Here is a 20127-nt window from a genome sequence, read left to right as displayed (position 1 = left end):
ATAGATAGATAGATAGATAGATAGATAGATAGATAGATAGATAGATAACTGGGACCTGTAACTGGTTTATAACTGGTGTAACTGGGACCCTGTGTACATAATTTCCTTCCATCTCATGTACCACATGAGATGGTAATGACAATAAAATTGAATTGAACTTGATTCAGGAACCCCCTAAACGCCATCGGCAACACAGCTAAAACGAAAGCAAAAAGATTATCTCTGGAGACACTCAGGACAAGAAACAAGCGGCTAAAGCTACATCTTCTGGACAGTTACTGTAAGCCTTCATCCTCTCTTGATAGAAAGAACACAATGGGTTTTGATGTCACAAAATGGCAGTAATGCTAAAGTCAATACAGATAACCAGTCTGAAAATGCATGCTCATGAAGCAGCCGCTCATCTGGTACATCATCTAGTTCCAAGATTAGCATGGCTATTGCCCAAGTTAAAGCAGAAGCAGAAGCAGAAGCAGCACGAGCTTGAGCTGTACATTTGAAAAGAGAAATTGAGCTTAAAGTAGAACAAGCTCGTATACAAGCCAACTTGCATGTGTTAAAGGAAGAAAAGGAAAATGACACGACCATAGCAGAAGCAAATGCCCTTGTAGCTGGACCACAAGATATGGACTTTGACGTGGGCATTGAGGTCAACAGTGCTGTCCCACAGTCTATCAAAGGCCAGCGCACCACCACATAGGTAGCCACACTAGCTGACCTGCACAATAATGGATCATCTGCAGTGATGTACACACTCCATCAGCATTCTATTTTCCAAATTTTCCCAAGACCAAGCTGCTGCCTGTGAAAACATTATGCCGCACTATGCTGCTACTCAAGCCCTGAAACCAGTACAGCACCACTGCATCTAACTCCCCAGCATCCCAGTACAGCATTTACACAACAGACACTAAAGCAAGGTCCCTCATCTCCTGAATGCTCATCTGTCCATCAGGCTCCACCTGGAGCAAGTTCTGAACATCCTTCAATACCGGGAGACCTCGTAAAGTATCTTGACCACTATCAACTAGTAATGTCAGGTCTGACTACATACGACAACAAACCAATAAACTATTGGGCCTGGAAAACGTCTTTCAAGAACGCAATAGCTGGCCTAGACCTATCTGCCACAGAGGAACTTGATTGTCTTAAGAGGTATCGGAAAATCATCAGCAGAACAAGTAAGACAAATTAAGACGGTTAACATCAGGAACTTATCCACTGGTCTGCGCATGGCCTGGGAGCACCTTGATGAATCATATAGCTCACCAGAGTCTGTCGAACAAGCCTTGTTTCACAAGCTAGAAAACTTTCCCAAACTCACAACAAAGGATCCACAGAAACTCAGAGATCTAGCTGAACTATTAACAGAGCTTCATACTCGAGCGTCCACCCTGACTGGCTGCAGACCAGCTCCGCAGGCCAGGGACATTTACCTTCGGGACAAATTGAGTTTGTCGATTGATCATTTGCTGACACGCCTACTGGATTGATTGACAGGTCACAAAAAAAATTAAAAATAATAACAATAGCTGGCAGCCCAGCTGCAGCAGTATTTTGTGTTTATATGCTGTTAATAAAAAGTTCTAAAAAACAAACAAACAAAACAACAGGGAGCGCTGGCCCTGCAGCCTACACATCAGACCGACCCACCAGGAAATCTCCAGACTCTCCCGCAGCCACGCTGGAACTGAGTTTAATTCGCTCGTAACAAATTCCTTCATTTCTCACAATTTCAGTCATGGTGTCAATGGAGGAGGAAGAGATCGCTTGCCTCTTCGAAAAAACTAAAACAAAAGAAGTACGTAAGTAAGTAAGTAAGTAAGTAAGTAAGTAATCTTTATTTATATAGCACCTTTCACAGACAATGACATCACAAAGTGCTTCACAAAGTAAAAGTAAACAAAATTTAAATAAAAGCCAGTCTGAATAAATAAGTCTTAAGATAATTTTTGAAAGAGTCAATGGAATCTGAGCAGCGCAGTGACAGAGGGAGAGCGTTCCAAAGCCTCGGGGCCACCACTTGGAATGCTCTGTCTCCACGTGTTTTAAAATAAGTTCTTGGTACCATCAGCAACATTTGATTTGAAGATCTCAAAGTCCTGATGGGACATAGAGGCTTCAAAAGGTCCAGTAAATATTTGAAGAAAAGGCCATTAAACCAGACCAGGGATGAAGAAGGGGAATTTAATACATTGGTGTCTCATACAAAACAGTCCATCACCAGACAGGTTATTGTGCAACACCAAGTACGCATATGCGGTAGTAAAAATGTATCTTTGCACGGACATGCCCTGCTGGTTGTCCGCTTCGAGTCTAATGCAGTACACGCGGACCTCCACGGTCTGAGGTCTGCCTGACTACATGTGAGCCTTTAATCAGCACTGAAGCAAAGACTCGTTCAGACCCAAGTTTCAATCACTTTGTGCAGACCACAATAGAGCGAAAGGGCAAATGGGAGAGACCTACAAAGACTTCAGTATATGTTCAGGCCTGACCAGCAGGGTAGGTCTGCCGGACTGGAACTGAGACGCTTTTTCTTCAGAGCTGGTGAGTGAAATTTTGCAGTACTGTACTTAATGAAACATATGGTGTTATAATATCTATGTTTAAGAGTTTAGAACATTGTGGGCTTCGTCGCTGCAGGGTAGGTCTGCAGAACTGGAAACCGAGCCCAAACCAACCAACCGGAACCGAGCCACTGTTTCTGCAGAGCTGGTGAGTAAAAAGGCATTTCTACTCAATCAACTTGAAATTTTAAGTTGAGTGAATAAACATCAAGTTATCTTGATTAATAAACTTGCTAAATAAACTTTGACTTTAGTTTAGTTGATTTAAATTTATGAACTGACTGAACTGTATTGGTATGTTGTTTCAACTCAGAAATCTATCACATCTAAAAAAATAAAAAAATAAAAGTGTTGTCGTAGACAACAACAAAAATGGTTAAATTGTGTCATCAGGACCAGTCTCTTTAATTTCTCACTTAAAGAACTTACAAAAGTAAACACTTGATTCAATAACTATTTTAGAGAGCATGGCACAACAAGAAACTCCACTTTACATCACACCACCTAATAAACACTTTGTACAAAATCAGTTTAGTGTTAAATGATCACAATAAAGACTAAACTTATGGAACCAGAAATTATAATATATATCTACATATAAAACACACAAAACAAAGCACAACTAGCTTCAAGCATTAACCTTTAATTTAACTATCATGCATAGAATGTAATTATGATAGAAAATGGAGGATTTACCTGCAGTTACCTTCACACAGATGAACCTGTGGCACTTCCTGTGTATCACTGATGTATTCTGCTGCTCGAGGTCGGCTTCAAGTCTTTATCAATTTTTTTACATTTTTCCAGACTCCGTTGAGTTTGTGAAATGGAATAAACTGTATTCCACCCTCTAAACCCTCATGGTAACACTGTCTGAATTACATGTTCCCAACTGACAACGCTTAACAACTTTTTTCTGATGATTTTTCACTAAATCTCTCTGTCCGCAAAACATTCATGATGCAAAACCCTGACTATGTTGTTAGAGGAAAAGGGGGTGCAGCTCTGCAGGTAAGGGGGAGTTCACTTCAGGACAAATTGAGATCACTGATTGGTCAGTTGCTGACGAGCCTGCTGGATTGATTGACAGACGGTGTCAAGGATCCAACTCATGCAAAAATTAAAATTAAAATAATAGATTTTACATGGCCCATTTAGGAGTGCCATCATTTTTTTTCCATTTTGTTCCATATTTATTCAAAATGTATTCAATATTTTGGTGAATCTAAGGTTTGAGAACTGTTTCCTTACAAAATCATAATGATGGTTTCTTTATTTTTCAGGGGTGCTGAGTTAAAATTTAGGGGTCTGACAAAACTGATTTCCCCCAACTTTGGAGTAAGCTGTTGGGGGAAGAATCAGTTTTGTGTTGTGTGTTTCCTTCATTGATGAAGCCTTCTGGATCGAAGGCGAAACGTTTCAGCGCAAAAAAATAAACTGTCCATATGACCTGACTGAAAAATGTTGGATAGAACAAGACTATTTTAATTGAACGCGCTGTTCGCTTCGGTTTTTGTAGCTTCAGATGCTGTAACTTCCTTAACCGCAGATGACAGCAGTGTGCGGAGCGGGATGCGCGCGGCTGATGATCCGATGATCCAGCTGAAGCTTAAGATTTTTCTTTACCTCTTTCAACCGGCCAGTCGGACCTGAGCGTGCACCTGACCTGACACATCAGCAGGTTTCACTGTGCTGGCTTTGTAGAGTGAGTTCTTCCGTTTTTAACTTTTGTTTAAAACGTTCCAAACTTTCCATTATGTTGCTTGTTGTGGGTCAATTATAAATCCTCAGATGTTTGATAAAAAGCAGGGCGGGCAGGGCCACATGCACAATTGTTGCACAATGTGCCAGCGCTACCCTATCTTTTCACAGTCTGATTAACTTCTGCACTCCATTTATTTCTTTCTCATCCTCAACATATAAATTTACTGCCTCCTCCTCACCAAGTAGATGAACACATTATCCAACAATTTTCAGTCAGGTCATTTGGACAGTTTCTTTTTTTGTGCTGAAACGTTTCATCTTCCATCCAGAAGGCTTCATCAGTCAAGGAAACACAACACAAAACTGATTTTTCCCACAACAGCTTACTCCAAAGTGGAACAAACCAGTTATGTTGGTGCTAAGATGGTCTCTTTGGCACGCCCCCTCCTCCATTGCCGGCCCTCTTCCTCGTCAACAGTCATGGCAAACTGATTCAAAACCAACAAAGTCCATGCTCAATAATCCAGGTATACAATCCAACAATTTTCAGTCAGGTCATCTGGACACAATATTATATTGTGGATTCTTATTTAGTTTTCTTTGAGCTGTATGATTTGAAAAACTGCATCAAAAGCCCGAGCTCGACCCAGCCTGCCCATCAAGCGCATTATTTTGGCCCGACCTGGCCCGAATTTTGGGTCGAGTAGGATCGGGCTTGGGCCACAAATTGCAGCTCTACCATGTACTTCCTTATCTTAGCTTGAAAACAAAACAATTTTTGTTTGATGGATATTCTATGGATGCAGTTAGAGAGGACATGAAGGTAGTTGGAGTGAGGACAGAGGACACAGAGGACAGAGTGAGGTGGAGGAGGATGACTCACTGTGGAGACACCTGAAGAGGGAAAAGCTGAAAGAAAGAAATTTACAAATATATAATTTGGAGATTTGATAGAGAATGTTTTCTTAATGCAGACCTCATTAAATTCTACCTGCAGTGCTTTAAGCAGTAAATTTAAGCCTTTTCCATTCGTTGCTGAAAATGTCCTCTCTTTCACTATACATCTGTTTCATTTGTTTCATTTCTATTTATTTATATATTTCCTCTCATTTTGCAGTTTTGTATCTTTCTAAGAAATATATTTTTCATCGTTTAAAATGAAGGTCACAGCATTTTTTCCAAGTTAATTTATGAATTTATTCATTCCTGAGATTTTCAGTTTTTTCTCTTTAAAGATGTAAAATCAGCACGAGGACGTGAGAAAATCTGGTTGAATATTCTTATTTGACCTCAAAAGACAGTTCATTATTTCTTTTTGAGTTTTTTCTTGTACACACTGATAATTTTTAAGAACATTTAAATAAACAATGGTTCTATTAAATGACAAAGACAAGCAAATGTTTTTCTAAATTCTTTTACAAGCAGCGAGACAGACAACTGAACCACAAGGTGGAGACAGAGACTGGATCATAACATGTACAGTACATTTAAAAAAAAAAAAAATGCTTCAAATTGCTATTTTATAGTCAGCCTTTAATACATCAATATAAATCAACTCGTGAGTCTTGAAGAAAACAAAAAAATAGCAGCTGCAGAGGCAGACGGAAATGTACAAATTAAATATATAGCGTGGAGGAGAGGTGCTGCTGCAGGTTAAGACTTTAAATGTACATCAAATAAACACAAACCACTAAATGTTAGAATCATTTCTGTATTTTTACTGAAAGCAACAGGCAGAACATACATGACACATATTCATCATATATCAAATGTAACACTGTACAGCTTCAGTCACTTCATTATATGTAATGTTGTCCAGAAACATCAATCAGGGAATATCTTTTCTATATTAGCAACATTGAAGGTGGCAGAAAATAAACAAATATAGAAAATATGAGGTGGAAAATTATCATTACAGACCCCACTCCCCAGTTTTAGTACTGAATTTAAACACTTTCTATTTAATGTGTTCATTAATAATCTGCATACTGTAAGAGACTTGCACCTTTTAGAATTTAACACGGATTTAATTACAAGCTCCTAGAGTGGACGATCAATGCATTCACACACCAGTCAATAAAACTAAAGTACTTTAAAGTACTTCAGGGATCAAAAGGTGCGTATTAAACACCTGTGAAACTACAAGACCTACAGCATCACCAAGATCTTTGAAACTCAGCAAATGACACATCAACTATTAAATAAATAATTGCACAGATCCAAGCAGATGGAAACAGCAGGAAATGTCTTGAACTGTGAAACAACCCGTTTTTATCCAAGTCAAAGTCTAAACTAACAGATTTAGAACAAACACTGAGAAAGTACGGCTACAAAAAGAGGCAGTTTGTATCTTGGAAAGTAAATGACCTCATTTTGTGAAGTCATAAGGACAAGAATACACATCATCTGTATATCACTGAACACCACGCGTATCAATAAAAAACTGTCAAATTTACAGTTTAATGGTGATGCTTCAACTAACTGGTTTAATTATTAGCAGTTACCGTATTTTCCGCCATACACGTCGCACCACCCTATAAGTCGAATCAGTCCAGAAATGTCTAGTAAAGTGGAAAAAAACATAAATACTTGACCGTCTAAGTCACATCTATTATGCATCACCGCTGACAACCCGGAAATGTGGGCTGGTGTTGTGCCAAGAATCGACTGGCTGCCAAATGGCGGCCACGAGAGCGTGCACTGGAGGACTTTAACAAGAATCTAACAATAATTTGTTTGCTTGAAATTATAGTAAAGGCGTGTCTCAGTTGAACTTTTCTTTAATAAATGCACTTTGACGGTCAAATCAGCTGCATTTCAAAAGCCGATAAGCGGAAGAAAGCGCGTGCATGGGAGGACTCTCTGTGCATTTCTTTGAAATTTAACAAGATAACCAACTAAAAACAATAATTTGTTTGCTTGAAATTATAGTAAACGTGTGTCTCAGTTGAACTTTTACTTAATAAATGAACTTTAATAGTCAAATCAACTGCATTTCTCTGGGGCGGTGCAGTGAAATGAAGCTGATTTGACGGTTGCTCCAAGTGAGCTGGATAAAGGTTGGATCTAAATAGGGCAAGCAGATTGTATCATTAATAGCCACTTTTATCTATTACATGACACAACGGCATGCCATACCCTCGAGTGCCATCTAGCGGCTGAAAATGTAAAGTGTTCAATATTTTTAGACAGAATGAATGAAAACGGTCATATCTCAGACAAAAATAAGTTCATAAATATGAGAAAAATCCATAAATATGTCGCTTCGGCGTATAAGTTGCATGGCATGCAAATTATACAAAAAAACGCAACTCATAGGGCAAAATATACCGTAACTAAAAGTGGTTAAAATGGTTTTCTACCAGCAACACTGGTAGTTGATCTCAGCACAATCTAACATTAAGCTAACAACACAACAAATGAATGTATGAAAATAAGATGTGATGCTATCCTTAATTAAAAACCTGTTTTATTCCCTGGAGACGCACACATAAAAAGGTCAAATCAAGTATTTTTAATTCAACATTGTTTAAGATATGCCACGCAGGTGACATCTTTAACTTATTTACATGTTAATGTTTGTCCACCTGGTCCAGAACAGTACATTCAGAACGGTTATAACTGCACCACAGCTTTACTTCTTGATGTTTGGGGACATTCATTTCGACTCCTTCCCCTGAGAGCAGGTAACAGGAGGAGGCGTTTTTAAATCAGATGGAGGTGTAATGCCTCCCAAAGCTGGAGAGTCTAATCTTTTCTGGCAGGATGATGTTTACCGAGTGCTCCGGCTCTTCCTGGCTCGTGCTGCCGACCTCTTTCAGCAGGTGTTCCCTTTGCTGTCGAACGAGCTGGCTGTACTTTGCATTAGCCAGCCACGTCTCGCAGCGGCCAAAGAACACGATTCCTGTGGTGCCCAAGATAACAAGGCAGGTGAGCAAGGCCAGTATGCCGAAGCAGATGAGCTGACCGTGGGTGACAAGGACGCGAGAAGGGTGCACCGTCTCCTTCAGGGTGATCTTAAGCAGATCTCTCTCCGGAGGTCTCAGCAGCTTATGAAAGGCGTGGGCAGGGAGGGAGTAGTGCTGTGGAGCAAGAGCAAACACTCTGTGGTCCACTGGCTTGGCACCAGCAGGCTTGGATCTGGTCTTGGGTCTGTGATGAAGAGAACACGTGGGACCCGTAAACCATTTCTGGCAAGCGCAGCGAAACGTTCCGTCGGGCTGACCGATGCACGTTCCCTCATTGGCACAGGGCTGACCGGCGCAGGGAGACAGGCTGGTGTCGTTACACGTGAAACCAGTGAAGCTGAGTGGGCAGGCGCATGTAAAAGCGAGGCCGTGGTTTGTACAGTTGCCACCGTTGAGGCAGGGGTTAGGCTGGCAGCTGTCAACACTGATGTCACAGAAGTCTCCAGAAAATCCAGGGGGACACAAACAGGAAGGAGAAGCTGCGGAGCCACTGGCATCAACGCATGTGCCTCCATTGTGACAAGGAGAGCTGAAGGACAGAGCAACACAGTGAGAGTTTACTGCAGGGGAAATATGGTCCATTATTTAATACTAAGCTATCCATACACAGTCTTTATCATCATGTCTTATAAATTACAGAACAAAATGATTCAATGAGACACATTATGCATCTATAACATCTTACGCTGCTTCTATACTAAGCAAACTGTTGACGGATTTCAATATGACACTTAATGGATTTAAGATTTCGTGTCTACGTAGGAATTCAAATTACCACAGATTCATTGACCATTTTAATAAAACAGAAATGCTTTTTATTACCACAAGTCAGTTTTTGTTAAAACATTTTGAATTATGAAACCAAGTTTATATTCAAGTTAGCCATTTTTCATCCACTAAATTAAGTTTAAATTTGTTCAAAGTGCTGCAAAAACGTTGCCAAAGGTTGATGTTGATCTAAGGCTTTAATAATTTTGTTGCTCTGCTGTAAAATACAGAAGTCGAACTGGTAAAAAAAAAAAAAAAATCCTATTAGGATTCTGAAGAAGGGATACAATTGTTTCATTTTCTTCACATTTCAGTGTTCATTTTGATATTTCATATCAACTTCTAGATCACCTAAAAGCCACAGTCACTGGTTAACTTTTTAAAACCATTCATCCATTCATGGATGGATATCCAACCGTCATTTATTTCTCGCTGGGCTGGGTGGGACAAGTTAACACCCATAAGAATATCTTAATGCCAAATGTACAGCACTGTAGCATTGCCTGTTGTCTTATATGAATATAGACATTAAAACTATGTTATATATTTTGGACATGCAATCCATAAAAACGTTATAATGACCCAAAGCAAATCTACAATGGTGGCTGAAATACTAGATTTACTGAACTCAATATCAAAATATTAGAATTAAAGCATAAGTACTATGTGTTGTCATCACTGTATGTTTCGATACAATGATGAAATTAGTTCTCTGCATTCAACCCATCACACCTGAGACACACTCAGGTGGAGAGAGGGCAGCCATCTTGGCCCCTAACAAACAAACATATTTAACATGCGGCACTAATGAAATTTGTTTTTATTCCTTTTTTATTCATTATTTCTTTAACTATGTATCTGAACAAGCAGCATCCATCAAAGCTATTCTACTAAACTGCACAGGGGGCCACAGTTACCGAGAGTCAGCAGCTCAGGGGCCGGACATCCAGCAAATAAAGTCATTATGTAAATAAACCAAGTATTACAACGATGACTTGCCAAATCGCTACACTTTTCAAAACTAAATAAATTGTTGACTGTTTTTGATGTTCCCCGAACGACCGACATGTTGCTGTTTCAGGTGGGTCCAATAAGAACCAGCTCTCATTAACAATGAAACGGCTGCACACAGAATGGGCTGAAACTTATTAAAGTCAGTCTCAAAACAGCAATTCAGTTTCAGTTTCTGATGGCATAAGTTTCAGCCCATAGCACAAACCAGTTCTTCCTGAAATGGTTCATAAATCCCAGGTGACGCATTCAAGTCCTGCTCAGGTGTGAGTTTTGAGCAGAACCAAAGGAGGCAGAGCAGAACTCAGCTGGGTTGAAAGCGAGCGTGATGCATGTCGAACGTCTCCTTCATGTCATTTACTAAATGAATTGTCACTTAATCCATCTTATTTGCAACAAACTATATATATATATATAAAAGCTACACATCTGCTGTGCATCATCATCAGTATTCCCCCAGTAATAAATCTGTTGTTTAATCCAGCTTGCAGGCGATCCACACACTGATATGAACAGATTATCAGAACTCCCATTGCGTCCTGTAAATCAATGCTTTCATTGGCTCTTCTTAAAGTGTTCTTCTGCATTCTCCTGAAAATGTAGAAAATTCAGATGGGCACCTAAAAGGATTGCCTCTCTGACTGAAATATTTGTAATTTCAAATTGTTTAAAGGTCTCTTTCACAGATGTTTTCTGTTTTTAAAATTTATTTGTGAACTCATTGTCGGGCCGGACTAAAGTCACTGGCTGGCCTGGAGTGGCCTGCGGGCCTCCAGTTGAACAGCCCTGCATTAGGGTGTGCTGCAGCACAAGTTTCACCCCTACTTCTCATTAAAGATGAAGTGCGAGCCCCTCTGTTTTCACCATCTTCATCTTTCTGACACCAGATACCACATTTAAAACCATGTGGTAAGTAGAAGGTTACTCACATGTGGCACGTGTTTATGATTTTGATGAAATCATCAGCTGGAAATATGCACTTCAACAAAAATCTGCCGGATCTTCACAATGGGAATTTAAACTCAGGCAATGAAACAGAACAACTAAATGATCAAATCGTTCATCAACTATTAAGGATCTCCACCTCACATCTTGTGTAATGCTCATTGGTATTCTTCTACCGCCGTAGTAATTTCTCCCGGCACTAATGGAATAAAACCGTATGCCTCATTTTCTGCAAATTAAAACCCTGAAACCCATGACAATAAATAAATAAAAAGTCTCAGCCTTGCCTCTGAAATAATCTGCCGGCACCAACTTGTGCAGCAAACCTGATCAATGCAGTCATGCTTTAACAAGCTGCACACAAAGATAAAACCCTGGGATAGAAACTAATCAATACCTCCAACAGTACTTTGGATAATTACACAAGCCCCCAACACCTTGTCAAGACGAGTCTGAAGAAAAGCAGTTCTGCCACACTTTTAGACCGTCTAGTGGAGCTGATTAATGACACAAGTCGTGCTCCAGTTGTTTCAGCGTGACATGTAGACAGTTACTTATTGAGTATGAGGAAGAGGACAGCTGACTGTTCACAGTCAATTATCTATAGGTTGGTGAATTTTGGTGTGACAGTCAGCTCAGCTGGGCTGCCTGTCAGAGTCCCGACGAACGGGTTCACAGTTTGAAAAGCCTCGTCAGCTATCTGCATCCCAGAGGGTCTTTTATTGTCCGATGGGCAGGAGGACTCCTGAGGGGATCAGAGGCATCTGTAATCCAGCAGCCAACAGGCGACTCCTGCAGCTTAAAGCAGTGGTTCCCAACCCTGGTCCTTGAGGAACACCATCCTGCATGTTTCAGTTGTTTCCCCGCTCCAACACACCTGGTTCAGTGATTTACTTCCTCCTTCCTCATGTTCTGCAGAAGCCTGTTAATTACCCATTAAGTGAAATCAGGTGTGTCGGAGCAGAGGGACAACTAAAACATGCAGGATGGTGTTCCTCAAGGACCAGGGTTGGGATCCCCTGGCTTAAAGGAATGCTCCAGCACCAGGTGAAAAACTATTTACCAGTAGGAAACTTTGATAAACTACTTAAGGAAGATTATTTCTCAGGATCTGAACACCTAGCTGAACTGAAACAAGAACAAATAAATGTTGATGCGACTTATATGGCGGTGCGATATGTATGGCAGCAAATACAGTAATTAAAATCAGGTGTGTTGGAGCAGAGAACAACTAAATCATACAGGATGGTGTTCCTCAAGGATCACGGTTGGGAACCCCTGGCTTAAAGGAATGTTCCATCACCAGGTGAAAAACTATTTACCAGTAGGAAACTTTAATAAACTACTTAAGGCAGATTATTTCTCAGGAGCTAAAAGCCTGGCTGAACTGAAACAAGAACAAATGAATTCACGTTGAGCTTTACTCGTTAAAACTGCACAACAGCTCCGTGTAAGAGGTTTTACATCTAAACAGACTGGGGGAGTTGGAGCACTTATTGTGTTTGTGCTAAAAGCTTGTGGCTCCGGTGTCAGGACTGATGCAAACTTGTTGAAAATCAAGATGGGATTTTGGCAGAGTGTTTATTTTATGCTAAACTGAATTCAGAGAAGATGAGTTTTAGAGCATGGAGGGGAAGAGCTTTTAAAATGAAGAAGTGTAAAATAAAGGATTAAAGAACACATCAGCGTCCTCCTGCTATTAACGTAAGGACATTTCTGGTCACAAACTGTTTGCGTGTAAAGATTTCATATGTGGCAGCCTTGTTAAGTGAATTTGCTGCATTTGATCTTGAATGTTTGACTTTAAAGGTTGAAGTGTGGAGCGACGTGTTTAAAGCCGTTCTGTCAGACTGATAAATGTGTACTTCTTAAGGGGAACAACACATCAAGCCAAGCAGACGAGTGATGATTTTATTCCTCTTTCAGATTAAACAAGCGCACACAGGAAAAGTGTTTTCAGCTATAACTCTATTAATAATGACTTTTTTCGCTGAGTTTATTTTGTTTTATTTCTTTTTTGCTTTGACGTGCAGCTACACATCTCAGAGGCCCTTGAACAACTATTTTTATAATGTTTTCTTTCCAAAGATTTCAAATTGTGCTCCTGATGTTTTACCAAAAACAATCTGACTCAATGACCACATCACATTGTCCTTGACCAAGAAGAAAACAGTTTTCAGCTTATTTATACAGCACCAAGTCACAACAGAAGTTGTCTCAGGGCACTGAACAAGGATAAGATAAGATGTGCCCTGAGATAAGAGCACTTATCTAAGGTTAAGGATGTTTTAAAAAAATACAAAATAACAAAATCAGTATCCTAAAACAAAACCAGCTGAAGAAATGAGGCGTTCTTTTGTGGAAATTCTGTCAAAGCAAGACTTCGTTTCACAAACATGCATCTACCGTGTTTTCCAGTGTATAAGTCACAGTTTTTTGCATAGATTTGTCAGTCCTGCAACTTATACACTGAAGAGACTTATATACTTTTTTTTTCATATTCATAACTGGGGGAGTGGTGGTGCAGAGGTTAGAAGATGGGCCTGTGATCAGAAAGTCACAGGTTCAACTCCCGGTACAATCAGCATCAAAATGTGGGTGGAAAAGGTGAAACACCCACACCTGCCTCCACCTTCATTGGCCCCACTCTGGGCCCCTGAGCAAGGCCCTTAACCCCCACCATCTGCTCCCTAAACAGGTCTCTCTTGAACATGAGTTGTCATGACTCAACGAGACTACCTGGATAAATAAAGGGTAAATAGATGAAAAAAATGATGCAATTTTTGACTAACACTTTAAATTTCAAAGAACTGCAACAGCGAGTCCTTCCGTGCGCGCTCGCTTCACTCAGATGGTGCAGGTGGAAAATGCTGGAGAGCGAGCAGCTCCGACCATGATGGATGGATGGATGGATAGATGGATGGATGGATGGATAATGGACGGATGACGCTGCACCACCCAGGCAAAAGGAAGCTGTTTTGACCATTAAATAAATGCATAATACCGTAAATGCGACGGGTCAGCGGTGATGCTTAATAAATGCAACTTATATAACGAAGCGACTTATTAATTTTTTTTTCCTCTTCATGATGCTTTTTTTGACTCATGCAACTTATACGCCGGAAAACATAGTGATTGAAAATCCCATTTTAAAATGGCAATCTAATACATTTTCTGTTCGCTGCCCCACCACCACCAGAGCAGCTGTAGCAATAATGAAGGATCTGAAATGTCTTGTACTAGGTATTGATTAGCGCTCAAGGATGAGGTGCAAGGCTGTAAAGGAATTAAAACATGGAGAAAAGCCAAATAAAAAGGTCGTCGTACCCGTTTGTGAGGCAGAGTCCTTGCCCCAGTTGGCAGTTCTCTCCAGAGAAGCCATGGGGACATGCACACAGGTACCCCCCCTCTCCCGTCTCTATGCAGGTGGCGTTGCTGGCACACGGCCTGGACGAGCACAGACGAGTATCTGTTGTAAAAGATGGAACCGAGGGAGTTGGTGCATGTTGTGTTTAGATCTTTAGAGCTTGATCTCTGCAGGTCTGTGTTTCGCTCGGCCTCGTTTATTGCCACTCTCCGTTCTGCACGCAACAGCACCTTGTCATCAACGACAAGATGGAAAGTACAAGCGAGCGCCTAGCACGAGCCATCAGCACATCTGCTGTGGCACAGTTTGAAACAGTGCATGTGAGGATAAGTGGGTCAAACTGTGGTGGAAAATCCTCTGTTTTCAAAAGGAAAAAATACAAGTCTGTTCCCTCACTAGCTTGAGGCCAGCAGTAATTTTAAATAAGAAATCCTGAATAAATATTCACTTTTGATGTTTTGTCTTCTGCTGCATATTTTTAAAGTATTATTAGCTCACCGCCTACAGGGAAAAACAGATTTATTTGAAAACGTTGCACAAGTCTGTGTGCGTAAGTGTCTGTTAGCAAAATATCCCATGAACTAATGTATGCATGTTATTGAAACTTGCAGAAAGTAACCATTGGACGTGCACTTACTACTGTTTAACTTTTCAGTCACTTCAATTTCAAATGACTGCCACAGCCAGTTTATATTAGAAAACACAAAAACAGCTACAGTTCAGTCAATTTTACTAAAATTGTGCTAAAACTAGGTGTGATAGTAGCTGAGGGTTGATTACAACCCATATGTGATCATTATTGTTGCACATCCTTAGCTTAAAACTTTAGCATTAACTGCTGGAGTCATTAGAAAAATATATCACGGCTCTCTGCATGAATTATAATGAAACTCAGAATTAAATCAGCAAATGTACATTTAATAATGATTGACTTTTTGAGTGAATTAATTTCAAGATGGCTGTCTCGGCTAATCCACGTTAGAAAAACACAAAAACAGTCATAACTCTAGTTTTACTAATATTGAGCTAAAACTTGAGCGGTAGTAGCCGGAAGTCCTTACGTCACATACTTGTCCTATCACATGACAAATCTTATAAAATTACTTTCAAGTATTGATCAAAGAGTTATAGCTTCGCCATCAACATAAGATTTGGTCTAAAACTCGTGCATAGAAAGGAGGCGGGCGATGTGCATTCCTTCAAGGACTGCTAGGCCTTTGATGTAAACTCTGATTTTGCCCGTCTACAACAGTTTACCCTCTAGATTAATTAGTTGCTCCCAGAGGTCGGTGGCTCGCTCTGTGCTCAGAGGTGGAGGCAGACAGACAGGAAGCAGCTGAACGAGGCTCACCTTGGTCACACAGGCTGCCTATCCAGCCCTGACTGCAGATGCACTGCCATGCCTTCTCACATGTGCCGTGCAAACAGCCAGGGAACGGCACACACCGGTCACAGTTCTCCCCTTGCCACCCTGGTTTGCATCTAAAAAGGGAGCGTGGAGAAAAAAATTAAATAAATACCCTGAACAGTCCAGAGCCGCCCACATGCTGCTCCTGTCCTCATGGCACCGCTTTTATTAGTGATGAAATGTTGAACATTTAATAACTCAATGGTTGATCTAATGCAAGGAGAATTTAAAACTTCAAAAAGGCATCTGATAAATTGTGTTCTCATTGTTCATGCAATAAAAAAAAGACATAAAGACATAAAAGCACATCCAGCTGGCCGGATCAGGCTGTCATTTCGCTAAATGGGGAACAATTTACTGTGACTGTTCATGGAAATGAGGTTGAGGAGGCCTGCAGATATATGAGCCATCATCTGCAGGAATCTGAGGTAATTTTAGAAACCCACCTGCACTTCCCTGGCTTTTCACAAAACCCATTTTCTCTGCTGCAACCTGCACTGCATTCCCAACCTTATGAGACAGAAAAAAAGGAGGGTGGGGGGGCATGTTTGCACCAGCAGTCAAAACACACATAAAACATTTATATATGTATATATATATATAATGTATACTTTTTGTGTGTCATGCAGAGAGTGTAAAATCTTTAATTTTCACGCTGGAGCTGAAGTGATAGAAGTCAAGGCTCACCTGCTGCCATGCCTGTCACGAGCAGAATTAAGACCACCCGGATGAGATGCATCGTAATTTCTAAGGAAGACGACCCCTCTTTGTCCTGGAAAGATTGGAGCGCGCTTGAGTCGCGTAAACAGCTGCGTTACTTATTTATTTTTCAAGCAAAAATAAATCCGAACAAAGTTATTTCAATAGAAAGGGGAAAATAATGTTGCAAAAAAAAAACATCATTTTAAATTCTACATGGACAGATAGTGCAACACTGAAGAGTGGGGAATTAACATCTTATTTGTTTAATTTGAATATTTAGCCGTTTTGGTAAACACCGACGCACCTGAACCATGCGTCTGCGCCCAGAGGTGTCCATTACGCGCAGGAGGAAAGTAACGCGCTACAACAAAAACAACACTCCCAGCCCCTAAAGCTCAATATTAAAGATTCCGTCTCACCTATGTGGTCCTCGCGCGCTGCCTCCAAGTGGCTCCAGTCATATTTCAGTGCTGTGTTTGGATTTCCTCCTTCCTCTTTTAATCCAGACGGACGGAAGAGAGACTACAGGTGTACATGCGGTCCGGCTGCTGGAGGTGGACCCAGAGGTTTGGACCCGACTTGCTGCTGCGTCGCGCAGTCCCAGTGCAGCACGCTCCTCCCACCTCAGGAAGGGGGAGAAAATTTAGTGCGTGTGTGAAGAGGTGTACAAAACATTCAGGAAAAACCAATATAAGATAAACCTCTTATCCCAAATGTATTCGTTTTATTGTTTGTTGTTGGTTTTGTAAGGATTAAAGCTCATTTGGCAATACAAACTAGAATTTTAGATTGAATTTAATGTTTTTTTTCAACCCTTATAATCAGGAACAGCTTTAGTAATAGTGTCACAATCGTAATTAAAGGGCTGTCTTGTTGAGTAAACGTTTCATTCTGGTCGTTTCAACATGAAATCAGACAATGTAGACGATGAAGGAAAGAACGATGGCAAAAGCTTCACTACATTTATTTCATGCTTTATATGTAACAGAAAAACTCACGACTCTGCAAAAACATTCAAAAGCGACCTGTAAACAAATCAATGTGAATATTTCAAAGCTTGAGTACGCAGGTCATATATTTGGTTAGCCGGAGAAAGAAGTATTATTATAATCTTCTTATGTGAAAGACTCACGTTCAAGTGAAGAAACCACTTACCGTATTTTCTGCCGTATACGTCACATCATTCCAAGTATGTCTAATAAAATGAAAAAAATCCATAAATACATTGTTTCGATGTATACGTCACATCTGTGCGTCACCGTTGACAACACGGAAACGTGGGCCGGTGTTGTGCCAAAAATCGATTGGCTGCCAAATGGCGGGAGCGTGCACGGGAGGACTTTAACAAGAATTTAACAAGATTAACAGGTGAAAACAATTATTTGTTTGCTTGACATTATAGTAAAGGTGTGTCTCAGTTGAACTTTTACTTAATAAATGCATTTTAATGGTCAAATTAGCTGCATTTCGTCGGGGTGGCGCAACGAAATGAAGCTGATTTGACGGTTGCTCCAGGCAGACAACAGTGGCAGGCTTTGGCAAGCTGATTGTGTCAGTAATAGCCACGTTTGCCTATTACATGACACGACGGCATGCCATACAACTCGATTACCATCTAGTGACTGAAAATGGTAGTGTTCAATATTTTCAGTCAGAATTAATGAAAATATATCTCAAAAACTGGTTTATAAATATGGGAAGAATCTATAAATACGTCGCTTCGGTGTACAAAGTATAAGTCGCAAGACATTATTCAAAAACACACAACTTATATGCCGAAAAATATGGTAGTTTTCATCAGAGCAGCAAAAGCTCTGGCCAAACTAAACCAAACAGGAACCAGTCAACAATGTGTGGTTCTCTTCATCTCAAGAGGTGTTTTTTTTTATACTTAGTGTGGAAAAATACCCCTTTTCAATCTGAAATCCCACATGCAACAAGTATATGACAGCAGCAGGATGACTGCGCTCCAAAATCACCAACACACTTTTCTGCATCTTAATTTCACATTTTGTTCAAAGATTCTTGATCTAAAGCCCTTAATCTTGACTTTAAAGTGATTGTAACTGTGCTGTGACTTTGAAAAGGTTTTAAAATTTATCGTGCTGTGAGTTCCCAAAATGCAAACGCATTACATTGCTTCCACTGATAACTAATGGCAAAGATGAGTCAGTCAGTGATGGAAGTCTGAAGCATTGATCTGTCATTAAAATCCTCCCGTCATGTTTGGAATGATTTCACACACCGTCTGTCACAAGAAGCAATATTACCCATCAGTCACAGAGCTGACCTGTCTGAGTCCTCACCTCCCAGACGCAATAACAAGTAATTTTCTCTTAGCCCTCTCCCCTACGCTCAGTCTTCATAACGGTCAGGGACTTTTAATTATAAGACAGTTTCCACATGAGCACAAATATGACCTCTGACCCCTCGTTCCCTTCACCCGTTGTTACTGCTTCACTTGGCTACATTTTAATTCAGCTCTGAAAGTCTCATGAGGTGCTTCTACTTCATGGAAGTAGTGACACTGCTGACCTCAGTTATCTGTTTCTAAAATATACCTTCACCACGTTTGAAGAACTATATGGAGTCCGTCGTAGAAAAAAAAAACAAATTCACAAATTATCTTCATCAAATTTTTAATTTGCTGGCAAATAAGAGAAGGGTTTCACAGAAAGACACAGAGTGTTAGCCTTCCCGTTCTGCTGGTGTCAGTTCTGAGCTGTCTTTGCTTTGAAAACTTACATCAGTTGTTTAAAAAGTCCCATAGATTGAGAGAAAAAACTTTTTTGTGGAGGGTATGTCTGCAAACCTACATAGATTGCTCCAGCCAACATATATTGCTCCAGTCAACATAGATTGCTCCAGCCAACATATATTGCTCAAGCCATCATAGATTGCCCCAAACTACAGAGATTGTTTCAGGAAATATAGATTACCACAATCTACATAGATTGCCCCAATTTACATAGATTGTACTAACTAAAATAGATTGCCCCAAACTACATAGATTGCTCCATCCAACATAGATTGCCCCAATTTACATAGATTGCTCCAGCCAAAATAGATTACCCCAAACTACATAGATTGCCCCAAACTACATAGATTTCTCCAGCCTACATACAAGTGGTTACGATTAAGATTTCTTTATTTGTTGTTCGCTCCACATGTGGTACACGTAGTGAAATGTAAATGTGTACAGGTCCCAGTTAATCTAACAAAAGTATAAATTGTAAAAGAAAAACAGTAATAAAATCTAAGATATGAACTAAGAAATACACTAAGCGCTAATAGTACAAAAACAATACGCCGAACAACAGCAGCACGAACATGAGTGTGAGCAGATGAGTACGAATGAACACAGCAGCATGAAATTAATCAGCAGTACATATCAACAATCAAGAGGCATTACAGTGATAGTTCTGATTAGAGATTCATGAGTCTAACAGCCTCAGGGTAGAAGCTGTTCCTCAGTCTAGTGGTTCTACACTTAATGCTCCTCAACCTCCTGCCTGAGGGGAGTGGGGCAAAAAGTGTGTGCGCTGAGTGAGTGGGGTCCTTCATGATGCAGGTGGCCCTCTTTCTACATCTGGAGGTCTAGATGTCTGTGATGGTGGGGAGGCTGACTCCAAAATCTTCTGTGCAGCCTTCACCACTCTCTGCAAAGCTTTTCTTTCTGCAGCT

General features: G+C 40.4%; 1 protein-coding gene across 1 annotated transcript; it reads right to left on the bottom strand.

The window, feature by feature from the left end:
• Positions 1 to 7928: 7928 nt before the first annotated feature.
• On the bottom strand, positions 7929 to 16999 carry LOC119427113 (protein delta homolog 1). Its single transcript, XM_037694691.1, has 6 exons — positions 16863 to 16999; positions 16429 to 16513; positions 16188 to 16251; positions 15685 to 15815; positions 14294 to 14435; positions 7929 to 8771 (listed from the first exon to the last, which is right to left on the bottom strand). The coding sequence occupies exons 2-6, from the start codon at positions 16478 to 16480 to the stop codon at positions 7985 to 7987; spliced, it is 1176 nt and encodes a 391-aa protein (XP_037550619.1). The 5' UTR covers positions 16481 to 16513; positions 16863 to 16999; the 3' UTR covers positions 7929 to 7984.
• Between the last annotated feature and the right edge of the window lie 3128 nt (positions 17000 to 20127).

The sequence above is a fragment of the Nematolebias whitei genome, chromosome 21, assembly GCF_014905685.2.
Source record: "Nematolebias whitei isolate Nwh7 chromosome 21, NemWhi1, whole genome shotgun sequence".
Lineage (NCBI taxonomy): Eukaryota > Metazoa > Chordata > Actinopteri > Cyprinodontiformes > Rivulidae > Nematolebias > Nematolebias whitei.
This window is presented reverse-complemented; position numbering and strand designations above follow the sequence as displayed.

Bases quoted from the DNA above. Each gene is read 5' to 3' on its own strand.
- LOC119427113 (XM_037694691.1), bottom strand. From the start codon at position 16,480: ATGCATCTCATCCGGGTGGTCTTAATTCTGCTCGTGACAGGCATGGCA. The intron at 16,252-16,428 runs GTGAGCCTTGAC...CTGTCTCATAAG, and splicing joins CGTGACAGGCATGGCAGCAG to GTTGGGAATGCAGTGCAGGT. The intron at 8,772-14,293 runs GTACGACGACCT...TCTGTCCTTCAG, and splicing joins GGACTCTGCCTCACAAACGG to CTCTCCTTGTCACAATGGAG.